The 12,515-nt window shown below is 35.8% G+C and overlaps 1 protein-coding gene across 1 annotated transcript in view; it reads right to left on the bottom strand.

Moving 5' to 3' along the window:
• Positions 1 to 12,515, bottom strand: part of LOC150091794 (phospholipid-transporting ATPase IF-like) — a 438,958-nt gene that overhangs the window by 126,198 nt on the left and 300,245 nt on the right. The window contains exons 19-20 of the mRNA XM_090369752.1: positions 11,681 to 11,834; positions 1,423 to 1,525 (exon numbers count right to left, since the gene is read on the bottom strand). Of these exons, the coding sequence (XP_090225878.1) occupies positions 1,423 to 1,525; positions 11,681 to 11,834 (257 nt within the window). The remainder of the gene's footprint in view (positions 1 to 1,422; positions 1,526 to 11,680; positions 11,835 to 12,515) is intronic.

Genomic DNA, 12,515 nt, shown 5'->3' with positions numbered 1-12,515 from the left:
ATCAATAATACTTTAAATGCAATATTGTTATTCTTGCAATAATTTTTAACAGCTGGACAAAAATATTTTGAAAACCAGCCTTCAAAAAATAGCTTTTGTTCACACATGCTTTCTTATTTGAACATCAAATACTGGAAACGATTGCTAATTGTAGCCTCTAAGAGCACAAGCATTCGATAAATGATAAACAAGCATTGATTTCAATTTGAAATCTCCTCTGCATTGCCTACCAATAAAAGTGTTAAATGATCCTTAGCCACTTTACATCCAGGTTGATTTTTTTCTTTATTGGAAATATAATTTCTGGAAGGCATTCTTTTCCAAAATAATCCAGTTTCATCAACATTAAAAATATGTTGGTCTGTGTATCCACCTTACTCCACTATTTTCTTCAACATATTGGAATATTTAGCTGCAGCTTCTTTATATGATATGGCACTCACCAGTAATTTTAACATTATGCAATTGAATTTGATTTCTAAAATGGTCAAACCATTTTATTGCAAGCAATAAAAGTTTCTCCAATTTCTGAATGATCTCTATCTTCTTTCACTGCCATAAAGAGACTCAAAACGTTTGGTTGAATTGCTGCTTTGCTAAGAGGAATATGCTTTTGGCAGTCTTCCACCCACACAGATAAGAGATGCTCCATTTCTATAACTGTAACGCTTCTATTCCTAGTTTTTGTTTGCAAGCCACAAAAAGCTGATGCAACTTTACCTTTTTCTTTTATTTCATCCACATGTTTTATAATGCAACATACCATAGATTCATGTATTCCAATGTCTCGGCCTATTTTAGAATTGCTATTGCCTCATGCATGTCATTTTATTACATAAAATTTTTTTTCTAATGTAATAGCAAGCCTCCTCTTTTTTGTGCTTGCATTATTTGCACTACAAGTATTCTTCCATTTTTCCATATTTCCTAGGGGCAGTTTATCAAAATTTAAATTATAATACAGTACTGTACACGTATATAGGATAAGAAGCTACAGCACATCTTCACACGACAATATCCACATGCAGACTGACCAACGAGTGTTGGGTTGGTGGCGGCTTGGTGCACTGCAGTGTGAGTCACATAACAAGCTGCAGCACATCTTCACAACGATAGGCAGAGGCAGACTGATGAGTGGGTGTTTAGTGGTGCAATGTGGTGTGAGTCACTGATAACCAATGTGAATTTTTGGTGCCATTTGGAATAAAAGTTAGTACCAGCCAAATTGTGACTCATTAAATACGGCCTGGTATCATATTATAATTTTTGTACTAAATCGAATTTCCTACTATTCAAATTCATACTAATCGAGGCTTTGTTGCATACTATTTAAATTTCTTAAGCTTTGCATGATGTAATTTATTGACTGGAACAAATTAAACTTTGTTTAATTTTTAAACTTTTAAGAATTACATAGACTACCTAATCCAACATGAGCTTCCTGGATCATGCTGACATCATTGGCACCATCTCCAATTGCTGCTGTAATGGGTCTCCGATGAGAGAATTTCATTAACCTAACAATCTGAAAAAAAAAAAAAAAAAAAAAGAAGTTATACAAAAAATTATGCTCAAAGGTTTTATTATTCACATTGTTAATATATATAAACATGGTTGAATAAAATCTTAATTTAATATACATTATATTGCCAAAAGTATCCACATGCCTTTGGGATTTGGGAAAAATGAACCAAACCTGCCATTTGTGCAATGGGAATAGGTGTAAAAAGCAATAGCTTTCACTTCAAAAGGGCATGAATGCTACTGCAGATTAATGAAATGCAACAAATGGGTCAAGGACTTCCAAGTGAGTCACCATTGGATGACATATCAGCAATAAATTTGGTCATGCCATTTAAAACTGTAACACTTTCGATTTATGCAGCTGATGTAATCACAATTATGTTTAAAGTTATGGAAACATAATGGCATCAGTTAGAAAATTTTCAGTTATGCCAGAGAAATGAATGAAAAGAGACTAGATGGAGATTTCTTTAAAGAGTGGTACGTTGATCACATCAGTTCAAATTGAATACTGTCAACCGGCAGTTCAGGATGACCTGTGGTCGTCCTGAACTGCCAGTTGATATTAATTCAAGGATGATATGTAGGAAGTTCCATAGCATTGGATTTTACAAAAGAGATTGTAAATCAAACATCACAGGATGCAATGTTCAGTGTCAACTTGCACAACCCATCATAATTAGAGATATTCTGATCTGAGAGCTATGTAAAGGTCTGGAAAATGTCTAACCAACATTATTCAGCAAGAGTGTATCATCCTAACTGTGAAATCTGGCAGGACTGCTACAACCATCTGGGATTGTTTCTAGTGGTTTGGAATTGGAAAGTTGGTTTTTATTCTATAAATAATGAATGCCATGTGGTACACTGACATTCTGGACAATTCTACTCCTCCTCCTCCTACACTGTGGCAGTATGGGAGGACCCTTTTCTGTTTTCCAAAGCAAGTATGACATGTCATACTTATTTTGACAAGGGGTGCTTTGGCACTTGTTTAACGGCTGCCTTTTCCCTTCATCTGTAAATACTGTTTAATGTCGACCTTCCTCAAGATTTTGTCAGACTTAGCGATATTTCCTATATGAAAAGCTGGCTTTAAGCCTGTAAATGTAAGAATTTTTGTCTAGTCTCCTAAAATGGTCTTTTCAACTGTCTCATTTTAATCTATGGGAGTGAATTATTTTAATTCAATAATGCATAGAGTTTAACAAATCTATGTAAATGTCTCTATGTTATTGTGACTACTACGAACAAAGAATTGATTTAGATGTTGCTTTCTCTCAACTGGGTCTATAAAATTGTTTTGTGTTTTTATGCTTAGCACGTATATTGATTGCTTATGTAAGTTTGAGCTAAATTTTACCAAATTTGTTATTGTTGAATTTTCCCATTAAATATTAATGGTTTATAGCCTATTAAGGTTATCACAACAGAGCCTACATGTTTTGTTATATTGTTAAGTTTTCTATTCCAGTTGCTTCTATTGAAAATGTCATTTATTGCTATGTTTTTCTATTTATTGTGAAATATATAGATCATTACATGTTTTTTTTTAAACCAGTTTTATATAGCTTTTGTTAAGTTTTTTAATGTTAATTTGAATTTGTAAATGCATGTATCAATTGTCCCAGCATGATCTGTCAGGGCAGACCATTCTGTTTTACTTTGTACTTGAGGTATTTTTGTTGTGATGACTTCCTCGGACTGCACTTGTGTTAGTTTTGTAACTCAACTTGACATATATCTTTCACCTGTGACAAACTACTTATGTATAGCTGCATAACAATAGGCAATAAAACAGATTCTGATTGATTGCTTGACAAGCAATAAGACATGTCATACTGAATAGCTTGCAATGACTTAAAGACATGGGTTTACAAAAGTTTCATAGGCCCTTCCAGAGCCTAGACCTTAATCCCAATGAATACCTTTGGGATGAAATGGAACACTGGCGTTGGGTCAAGGGAACACATTCACAATCAGTAATTGAATTTACAATTGCATTGAAGGAGGAATGAGTCAAAATACATTTTTTTGTTATCAAAAATTGATTTGGAGTCTACCAACAAGGATGCACACTGTATCTTCATTGGTAGACTCTGAGAGCATAATGTGTAATTATGGCAAAAGGTGGGCCAATATGTTATTAAATAAAGTATCAATAAATAAAAGGTTCTTTAAAACAAGCAGTTGTCTGACTACTTTCAGGAAAATAATGTATTTCACTTTGTGGAAAATTTTGTAAAATTCTATAATGTTTTTATCTAACTTACATGAAATACATTATAATTTAGAATCAAAATTTTATTAATATTTAACAGTAGATCACCATAGTTGGTTGTATAGTGTTAGATGCTAAAAAAAAAAAAAAAGTATTTGGTGTTCTGCATTCCTCCTGAATTCTAGCTGTAGAGATCTAGTGACCATTTCTCTATGGAAATGATACTGTCAGTAACAAAAGTTATTTTTCTGTATCAAAAATGTGCACCACGGCTTGAAATAAATTCGTTTGTTTACAAAATCTGATATATCTTCAGCTGTCTTTAGCAAATCTAAATACACACGCACACATTTGGTTCCTGAGGTGAGTTGTATATATTCTTCAGTAATGAGAGTGAAGAAGGCTGGAGCACATCTCAACGTCTAACTAGGCTGTCATTCGAAAGTATATTCATGTCGCACATATTATCACAGTTGTACAGAATTTTAGGAACAGCCAATCATTTTGTAGTAGCTAAATCTGTACTTACACTATGCTGCTGGGCTGATAGTAATCCTTGGTATAGCCCTTATATAATACTTAAAGATATTATAAATATTATGGTACTTGCCATGATCAACCCGGGTGTACATTAATATAAGTGGGGTAGATATGGCACCTATACAAAGGTTGCCGATCATAAAAATTCACAAAACGTAGAATGGCTGAAGGGTTAATGTTAGGCCTGGGACTGACAAAACTATGTTTGTAATCCAAATAAAAATTTCTGGCATTTTCCTATCACTATTATCATGAAGTATGAGTGATATCCTTTAAAATTATAATGAATATCATGGTGAGGTCTGGCATCCTCTAAATTTTGAAAAGTACAGCTTCAAAACAGATTTGATAGTAGCTCAGACATTAGACAGTGTCTGGTCCATTAGCCATAAAATAATCTTAACTCCATCAGATGGACTGGAAGGAGTCCACTGTATATGTTATTTTGGTTTTAGGAGCATTAGCAACTAAGGCCATATTGCTTCGGGGATATGCGGTGGTCATTCCCTAACCTTTCCGCATCCTCCGTATTTGGTGGTCACGGGCTCGAACCCCAGTCTGATCAAGAAGAGTGTGCTACGCACTGCTGCTCCTGTCCACCTGGCTACGGAGGCACCAGGTGGGGAGGAGCAGCAGGAACTGTCAAGAAGTTAGGAATACAGCAAAAGCTGCAATATCTGGCATTGAATGATCCAGAATACTCTATTAACTGGAAACTGACTGAAAAGGCTGAAAGTCAGTCATGTTATAATGCAGTTGCATATTTTGCACTACAATTTTCTTCAGAAATGAAAAGAACGTACCAAGCATGCAAACAGTCAGCAGATGTTCAAGAAAGCTCAGAAGCTGCACAGAGATTCTCTGACAATATTCAGAGTGAGAGAGCTGGGGAGGGAATACAAGTAGGATATCTAATGTGTCAGCTACGGTAAAAGTGGCAGTATTGGCTAGTGACATGTGAAGTGTGGATAAGAAATAAAGTTAATTTTTTCTGATAACCAGTAGGCCAGACACCAATATTTACAGAGTAAGCTTATGTAAGTGAACAGTAAAGATAGTGATATCAAATAGTGATGTCATGGCAAGTACCATAATATTTATAATATCTTTAAGTATTATATAAGTGCTATACCAAGGATTACTATCAGCCCAGCAGCATAATGTAAGTACAGATTTAGCTACTACAAAATGATTGGAGCTTCCTAAAATCTATACAACTCTGATAATATGTGCTCCAGCCTTCTTGGCTCTCATTACTGAAGAATATATACAACTCAATCCAGTGTTATCAATATGATAAATTAAATAGTTAGTGAGGATGCTAAGTACACATTAGGTATAATATTCTAATATCTGGCAACCCTTTGATCCCGTAAGTGATATTGTAACTTTTACCATAGTTTCACAATGCATAAGGAGCTAATGGTGGATAATTCAAAATGTCACCATAAGCTTAATTTTCCACCCACACACACACACACACACACACACACACACACACACACACACACACACACACACACACACACACACACACACACACACACACACACACACGCACAATCAAAACTGAATGGCTTATGGAGAAGCAATCACAACAAGGTCACTAGCGTACATTTCACTTGCAACAGTACTTTCAAGGTTTTTCAAGGTTTTCTGGCCCATCATGTGCAATCTGCCATGGTGAATATAACGTGTGTTTGTGTGTGGGCTGGCATAAAAATGACTGAACATTATTTTAATCAATAAATTAATGCCAAACTTTATTAAATTTGCAAGTACATCTGATACTTTTTTTTTTTTTTTTTTTTGGTAGTTATTGGCACATTGGCTTCTGTGGCCATGGTGCACCTCCCAAGGTTTTTTGGAGTACTTTGATCCAAGCCCGAGGTGGGATTCGAACCCGTGATCTTTGGGTTGCCAGGCAGGCGCTTTACCCACCCGGCTAGCCTGGTCGGCTTACATCTGATACATTAAAAGAAGATTATAAGGATCAAGAACAACAGTTTTTGAATGACTCAAAAGGCAGAGAAGATGTCTGTGATGTTGATTCATGAAGTGGTTATCCACTCTTTGGTTCATTCAGATAGATAATTAGCTGTGAAAATGATAGCTGAAAAATTAAATTTAGATAAAGAAACACTCATTCTACAATAATTTTAATAAGAAGAAAATTTCTGTGAAAAACTGTCTGGCCTTTTAAAGGAAATGAGATAAATAAAATAATGCTTTAAAACAAATATTAACCAGTGACGAAACACAGTTCCAGTAAGACCTGGAAACAAAGCTTCAAGGCCTGTAGAGAAAAACTACAACAATACCACACCTCCCCAACTGAAGAAGGCACACAGGTCAAAATCATGAGTGTAAACAATGTTAATTTATTTCTGCTATCAGTGGCATTGTGCATAGAGTATTTGTACCAAAAGTCAAGCACTCAATGAGGCTTATATATAGAAAGGCTTATTATTTAAATAATTTGTGCAATGCACAAGGAATGAACTCTGGCCCAATGATTTTCTTTACCATGTCAATCTCCAATGAAACATGGGGAATTAGTTAACTTTGACCAGTCAATTCTCAAAAAAAAAAAAAAAAAAAAAAAAAAAACCAAAAAAAAAAAAAAACTCAATTCTGTTGCCTATTCTGCAAAAAAAAAATCAGCTTCCTCTATGATTATCTACAACACTATCCATATTTTTCTTTTTCTTCTTAGCAGATGGCACTGTTTTTTAATCAAAACTATCCTATTCTATAACTAGTTATAGAATACCATCCTTTCATCTACGAATGGACTCCACCACATGCATGTGCGTGTGTATGCAATTTATTCTAAAAGACATTATAAACGATATGATATGAAATTAAAATTATAATGTAAGCTGATAGAAAGTTAAAATTTTATGTTCATATACCAGCAAATGCAAACATCCGTACCAACTACACATACATAGTCCTGCAACCACAGTCTTCTCTGCATAAATGATGGCCACAGGGAGTTTTTCCTACTTGCCAGCACATAATCGGAATAAAGATACTAAAGTGGTTGACAGCTTCTAGGAGTGCTGTTTGAGTGACATCTTTCAGTTCAGTTTGAGAACAGGACACTGTTTGACTGACTTCACATTGATTTTTCCTGGAATAATATGTAGTTCTTCATAATCTTAATTTTTCCAGTCAAGACCAGATAGTTAGACAAGTGGCAAAATCTCCCCGACCTAGACCAAAAGATGCTGCCAGACACAATATACCTAGAAACAACATGATTTCTCTCAGTGTGCAGATTATTTCATTGCATGATAGTAGAAATGAATGAGAGCTATCTTTTACACACATCATTTATACCTTTGAGATTGCCATTTGATTTGGATTGGGCTTTTGAAGGTATGTGAAAGATAAGCCACAAGATATTAAGTATATCACATTTTATTAATTGTGCATATATTAGATAAAAACTAAGAAGTTCCCTATGATGTTAGTTAGTGCATTTGCATCATTACTACATAATTAAATTTTTTAGACAAACTGAAGTTTGTAAAATTGGCATTATTATTGTAACATATCATATTGTGAAGTCCTTTGCAATGAGTTCCCCTCCTTATGCTTCAAATTGAAAATAAGAAACAGTAGTCTTCTCTAATGGAGAAGCAATACTTATTTGAGGTATTGTTCAAGTGAAGTGAGGCTTTCCGCCCTAAAATATTATTAGTCTAAGACATTTTCATATAACTAAGAGTCGGTGATAGCACACTGGAGGGAAAAATGCCAATACAAAGATACCTAACCTGTAATTTGTGAGGGAAGTCCAAAGCTAAGATTTTCTAATTGATAATGAGAATCCCTGTATTATCACGGAGAATCCATTACATTCTATGCAGTGCTGATTCATTATAGTGCTATTTGTCTTGAAAGCATTTTTCTAAAAAAATCATATACACAATTTTTATAGACTGTATCATCATCAATCCATCACAGCACTGAGTACTATTGTACGCTCTCAGCCAATGACAGCTAGTGTGGCAGACTCAGTCAACATGCTAATACTCACTAGCTGAAGTATGCTAACCAAAGTGTTTTCTTTATTCTACCATGGCCTCTCTTTCAGCCATTTATTTTGTTTTCTGCAAATAGTTTTAACTCATAATGGCTGACAAAAGGCATGCAAGATGATTGTGCTGGATCTGCTGCAAAAAAAGCAAAGGAAGACATCACTAGGCCCAAAGCACAACCAATGTCCACCATTGGTTGTGCTTCACATCTAGAATTTCTAAAGAATGCTGAAAGGATAAAAAGAATTCTGCCAAGTCCACTACTGCAGCGAGTGCAACAAAACTGACACGAGCAATTTGCTGGAGATGATGGAATGACTATTAACCATATGAGTGGAAGATCAGAATCAGCATCATATGCTTGTGAGCCAGCTCTTCATCATGGAGAAGGCGAAGAGCATTCTTTAGCCACCTTTAAGAAGAAGGCTTAGGACCAACAACAATCTAGAGTCAGTCGTGATTGATGCAGCAGGTTCAAACATCTCAGCAACTACTACTTCTTCCAGTCACACAGCTCCCTGAGATGTTATAGCCATCAACAAATTCCTCCAACTGCTTCGATCATGTGCTATATGAGCAGCATCGCAAAGTGTAATGCCCAGAAATTTACTGATAACATCCTTCCACCTAGCTGCAGGTCTTGCTCTGCACCTCTTCCCCTCAGTTTTTCCTTCCATTATATTCTTCAACAGGAAGTTTTCCCTTTTTACTATATGACCAAAAAACTTGAGTTTTCTTTTGTTGATGCTATGAAGAAGAATTTTAGGCCTGCCAATTTTATTCAATACCCACTCATTTGTTCTTCGCTCCAAGTAAGAAATACGCAGTATTCTCCTATAACACCACATTTCAAATGCCTCAATTTTCTTCCTGTCAACTCTTTTCAGATTCCATCCTTCACATCCATAAGTGGCAACTGGAAAAATTAACAAATCAATGATTCTCAGTTTCATCTTTAGGGGCAAATCATGATCTCTCCATAATTTTATCAGATCAGTGACTAATGTTTTAGCAATTGCCTGTTGTCTCTTTACATCATTTGAGCAGCCACTATTTTTATTTATTCTTGACCCTAAGTAATAAAATTCATCAACTTCTTTGATATCTTGCCCATTAACCTTCACTTTACTGGAACCGAGATTATCACCATAATTTTAGTGTTACATACATTCAGAAACAATCTTTTTTTCTTACTTGTTTCATATACTCTCCTCAGAGTTTCTTTAATATGATCCTTAGAATTACAAATTAGAACAGTGTCATCTGCATAAGGAAGGTTGTTCATCTTCACTCCTCCAATTTTGATGCCAGTCTAAATCTTCCAAAGCTTCAAGCATGATATCTTCGGCATAAAGATTAAAAAAGGTGAGGTGACAAAATACAGCCCTGCCTGACACCATTACCTATTGTGAAAAAGTCTTTGTTTCCCATGTTCGTTCTCACGGTTACTTCCTGTTCCTGGTACTTAATCAGCTGAATTATGTAGATTGAGAAACTTATAATAGACATCGTTTCCCATCAGCAACTTACACAGCATAAAAGTGCTGACTACCAAGCAGCACTAGAATTCCCTGACACATTCACAGCAATCGTTGGGCTTGGTGACTACCCTCCTCAGCCTGTCTTCAATGTGGATGGAACTCACCTTTATTGGAAGTACATGCCATTATACACTTCATCAACTGAGAAGATGAAGCATGCATCAGGGTTTAAAACTGCCAAAGCCTATTTTAATCTCACACTGCGCAGAAAATTTTTTTTGGATTTTAAGCCAAACTCCATGCCTATCTAACATTCAATGAAACCATGAGCAATAAAAGAATATTCTAAGGAGTACCTGCTTGTTAACGAGAAGTCCAACAAAAAAAGCCTGGCTGAAAGGAGACATCTTCCAGCAGTGTTTCATTTCCAGTTTCTGTCTAGCAGTGCAGTATTATTGCAAGAAAAATTTCCTGGAGCCCAGAACATTGTTGAGTGTCTGATAATGCCCCTGGCCACTCTGAGAATTTGGTGATCTTTACTTCCTGTAGATTGGGTTACTTCCACCAAACATGATTTCACTGGTTCAGGCAATGGATCAGATTTCATTTCAAATTTCATGCTCTACTACCTGTGATGCAAATTTCCTCCTTGATGAACTGGTCAAGGGGGCAGATGGTAAAGATAAGCAGTTAATCAGGGATTTATGGAAGTCCTTTAACAACATGAAGGGTATAAAAAACATCACTGCGGCTTGGAAGGAAGTAACAAAACAAACAACTGTATGAACAGTAGCTAGAAGAAACTGGGTGGATACATGTCACAACTTCAGGAGATTTGAAGAAAACAGAACATCAGCTTTAAATGACATTGTCAAGCTTGCCAACCAGCCAGGAATGGACAAAGTTGACACTGATAACATACAGGAGATACTCCAATCTCACTAGACAAGCCTTACCAGAAAAGAGTTTGTAAAGTTAAGAAAGCAGCGGTCTAATGAGGACAATGTATCCACCAGAAATCCCACAAGAGGGGTTTTGACAGAGGACTTCAACAAGTTCATCGGATGCCCTGGATCTCTTCACTGAAAACAACATAGATCTTGACCACAGCAATGTCACGAAAATTTGTTGATGTGATCTGCTCCAAGAGAAGCTTCAAAAATCACCACTCAATCTTTGAAGATTGTCTCCGCTGGCTTCAAGAAGGAGGATAAATCACAATCTGCCCATCTTCTTGCCAGTAACTCTGATCTTCTCTCTCAATGCTGCTAAGTTTTTCACATTCGGGAGTGTATGCTAACTTATTACATTTAATTTTTATTTTATTATTATTCATGTGACAATACAAAATGTATTTATGCTCCTAAAAACCAAATAACATAACAATAACAAATAACATATTGTTCAAGTAATCCAATAATCCCCTAATATGTTGGTCGTAAGAAATAATTCATGATGTTAGGAATTGTAATTAATTACTTATTCTTCATCACCATTGGGATTACGCTATCATGACCCCCAAATAGTGCTGATTCAGTTAGCACTTCTATTTCCTGGAATAGATCCCCAACATTAAATGGGTATGCATTTGTATACTGATGAAAGCTAACTGGCGAAACGTTTGTATTTAAGAAATCTCAAAATAGTGTTACCATTATCATGTAAGCTTTTAAGTTAGAACGCATTATATTATTACAAATTTCAGTGGAGTTCAAATAAATTTGGTACTACTTTTTGTTTCACACAAGAAACTGATTTTCACTTCTTTGTGTGGAACAGAATATTCTTTCATGTTGTTATAAATTTATACTTATACTTATTCAGAGTACTGAGTGATATTAAGCAAGCATAACTACATAACTTACATCTGCTTTCTGGAGAGGAGACAAACGACAACATAACACAGATGTACAGAGTATGGCTATCTTATAAAATAAACCACAGTAGTCATTCAGGGCAAATACCAGGCTAGCACCATCTATTATCAAAGAATAACTTTGGAATGGATCTTCTGCAATTCTAAAAAAAACAAATAAAGATTTAATAAAACAAAGGTTAGCATTAGTTGAAGAATATGATGCAAGAAAAAAGCTTATACAGCATCAGCCAAAAAAAACCAAAAACATTTCCATTTCACCCATCTGGTCACTCCAAATGTTTGTCTAGTTCTGTCTTGAATTTATTTAAGCTATCAACTTCCACGACAGATAGAAGTTTGTCGAACAATACTACCCGCTGGCTAAAGGCAAATTTCTGCACATCTATTTTACAACTGGCTTTCCTAAATTTCAGTTTATGCCTGAGATTGAGGTGTACAACTTAAGCCTCTCTTGGTAACTTACAGAACTTAAGCCTCTTTTGGTGAGAGCACCCCCCCCCCCCTGTTCCTCTCACCAATCTTGTTGCCCTTCTCTGTACTCATTCTAGCAACTTCATATCCTTCCAAAATTAGGCCTCCAGACCTGTACGCAGTACTCAAAGTGTGGCCTGACCACTGCCTTATACCACTGCCAAAGGGCAAAATTTCTATATACCTGTTCTCCATGACCTATTCTGGCAGCCCATCTGCACTGCTCAGAGAACTTCATATCTGACTGCACAATTACCCCAGGTTTTTTTCATTCTCCCCCTCTTAAATGTAGTACCACACAGTTGGTACATTTCTCTTGGGTTACTACTACCCACATGGAGTACTTTGCA

This window comes from Mastigoproctus giganteus, chromosome 1 (genome assembly GCF_048544385.1).
Source record: "Mastigoproctus giganteus isolate SK-2022 chromosome 1, ASM4854438v1, whole genome shotgun sequence".
Classification (NCBI taxonomy): Eukaryota; Metazoa; Arthropoda; class Arachnida; order Uropygi; family Thelyphonidae; genus Mastigoproctus; species Mastigoproctus giganteus.
This window is presented reverse-complemented; position numbering and strand designations above follow the sequence as displayed.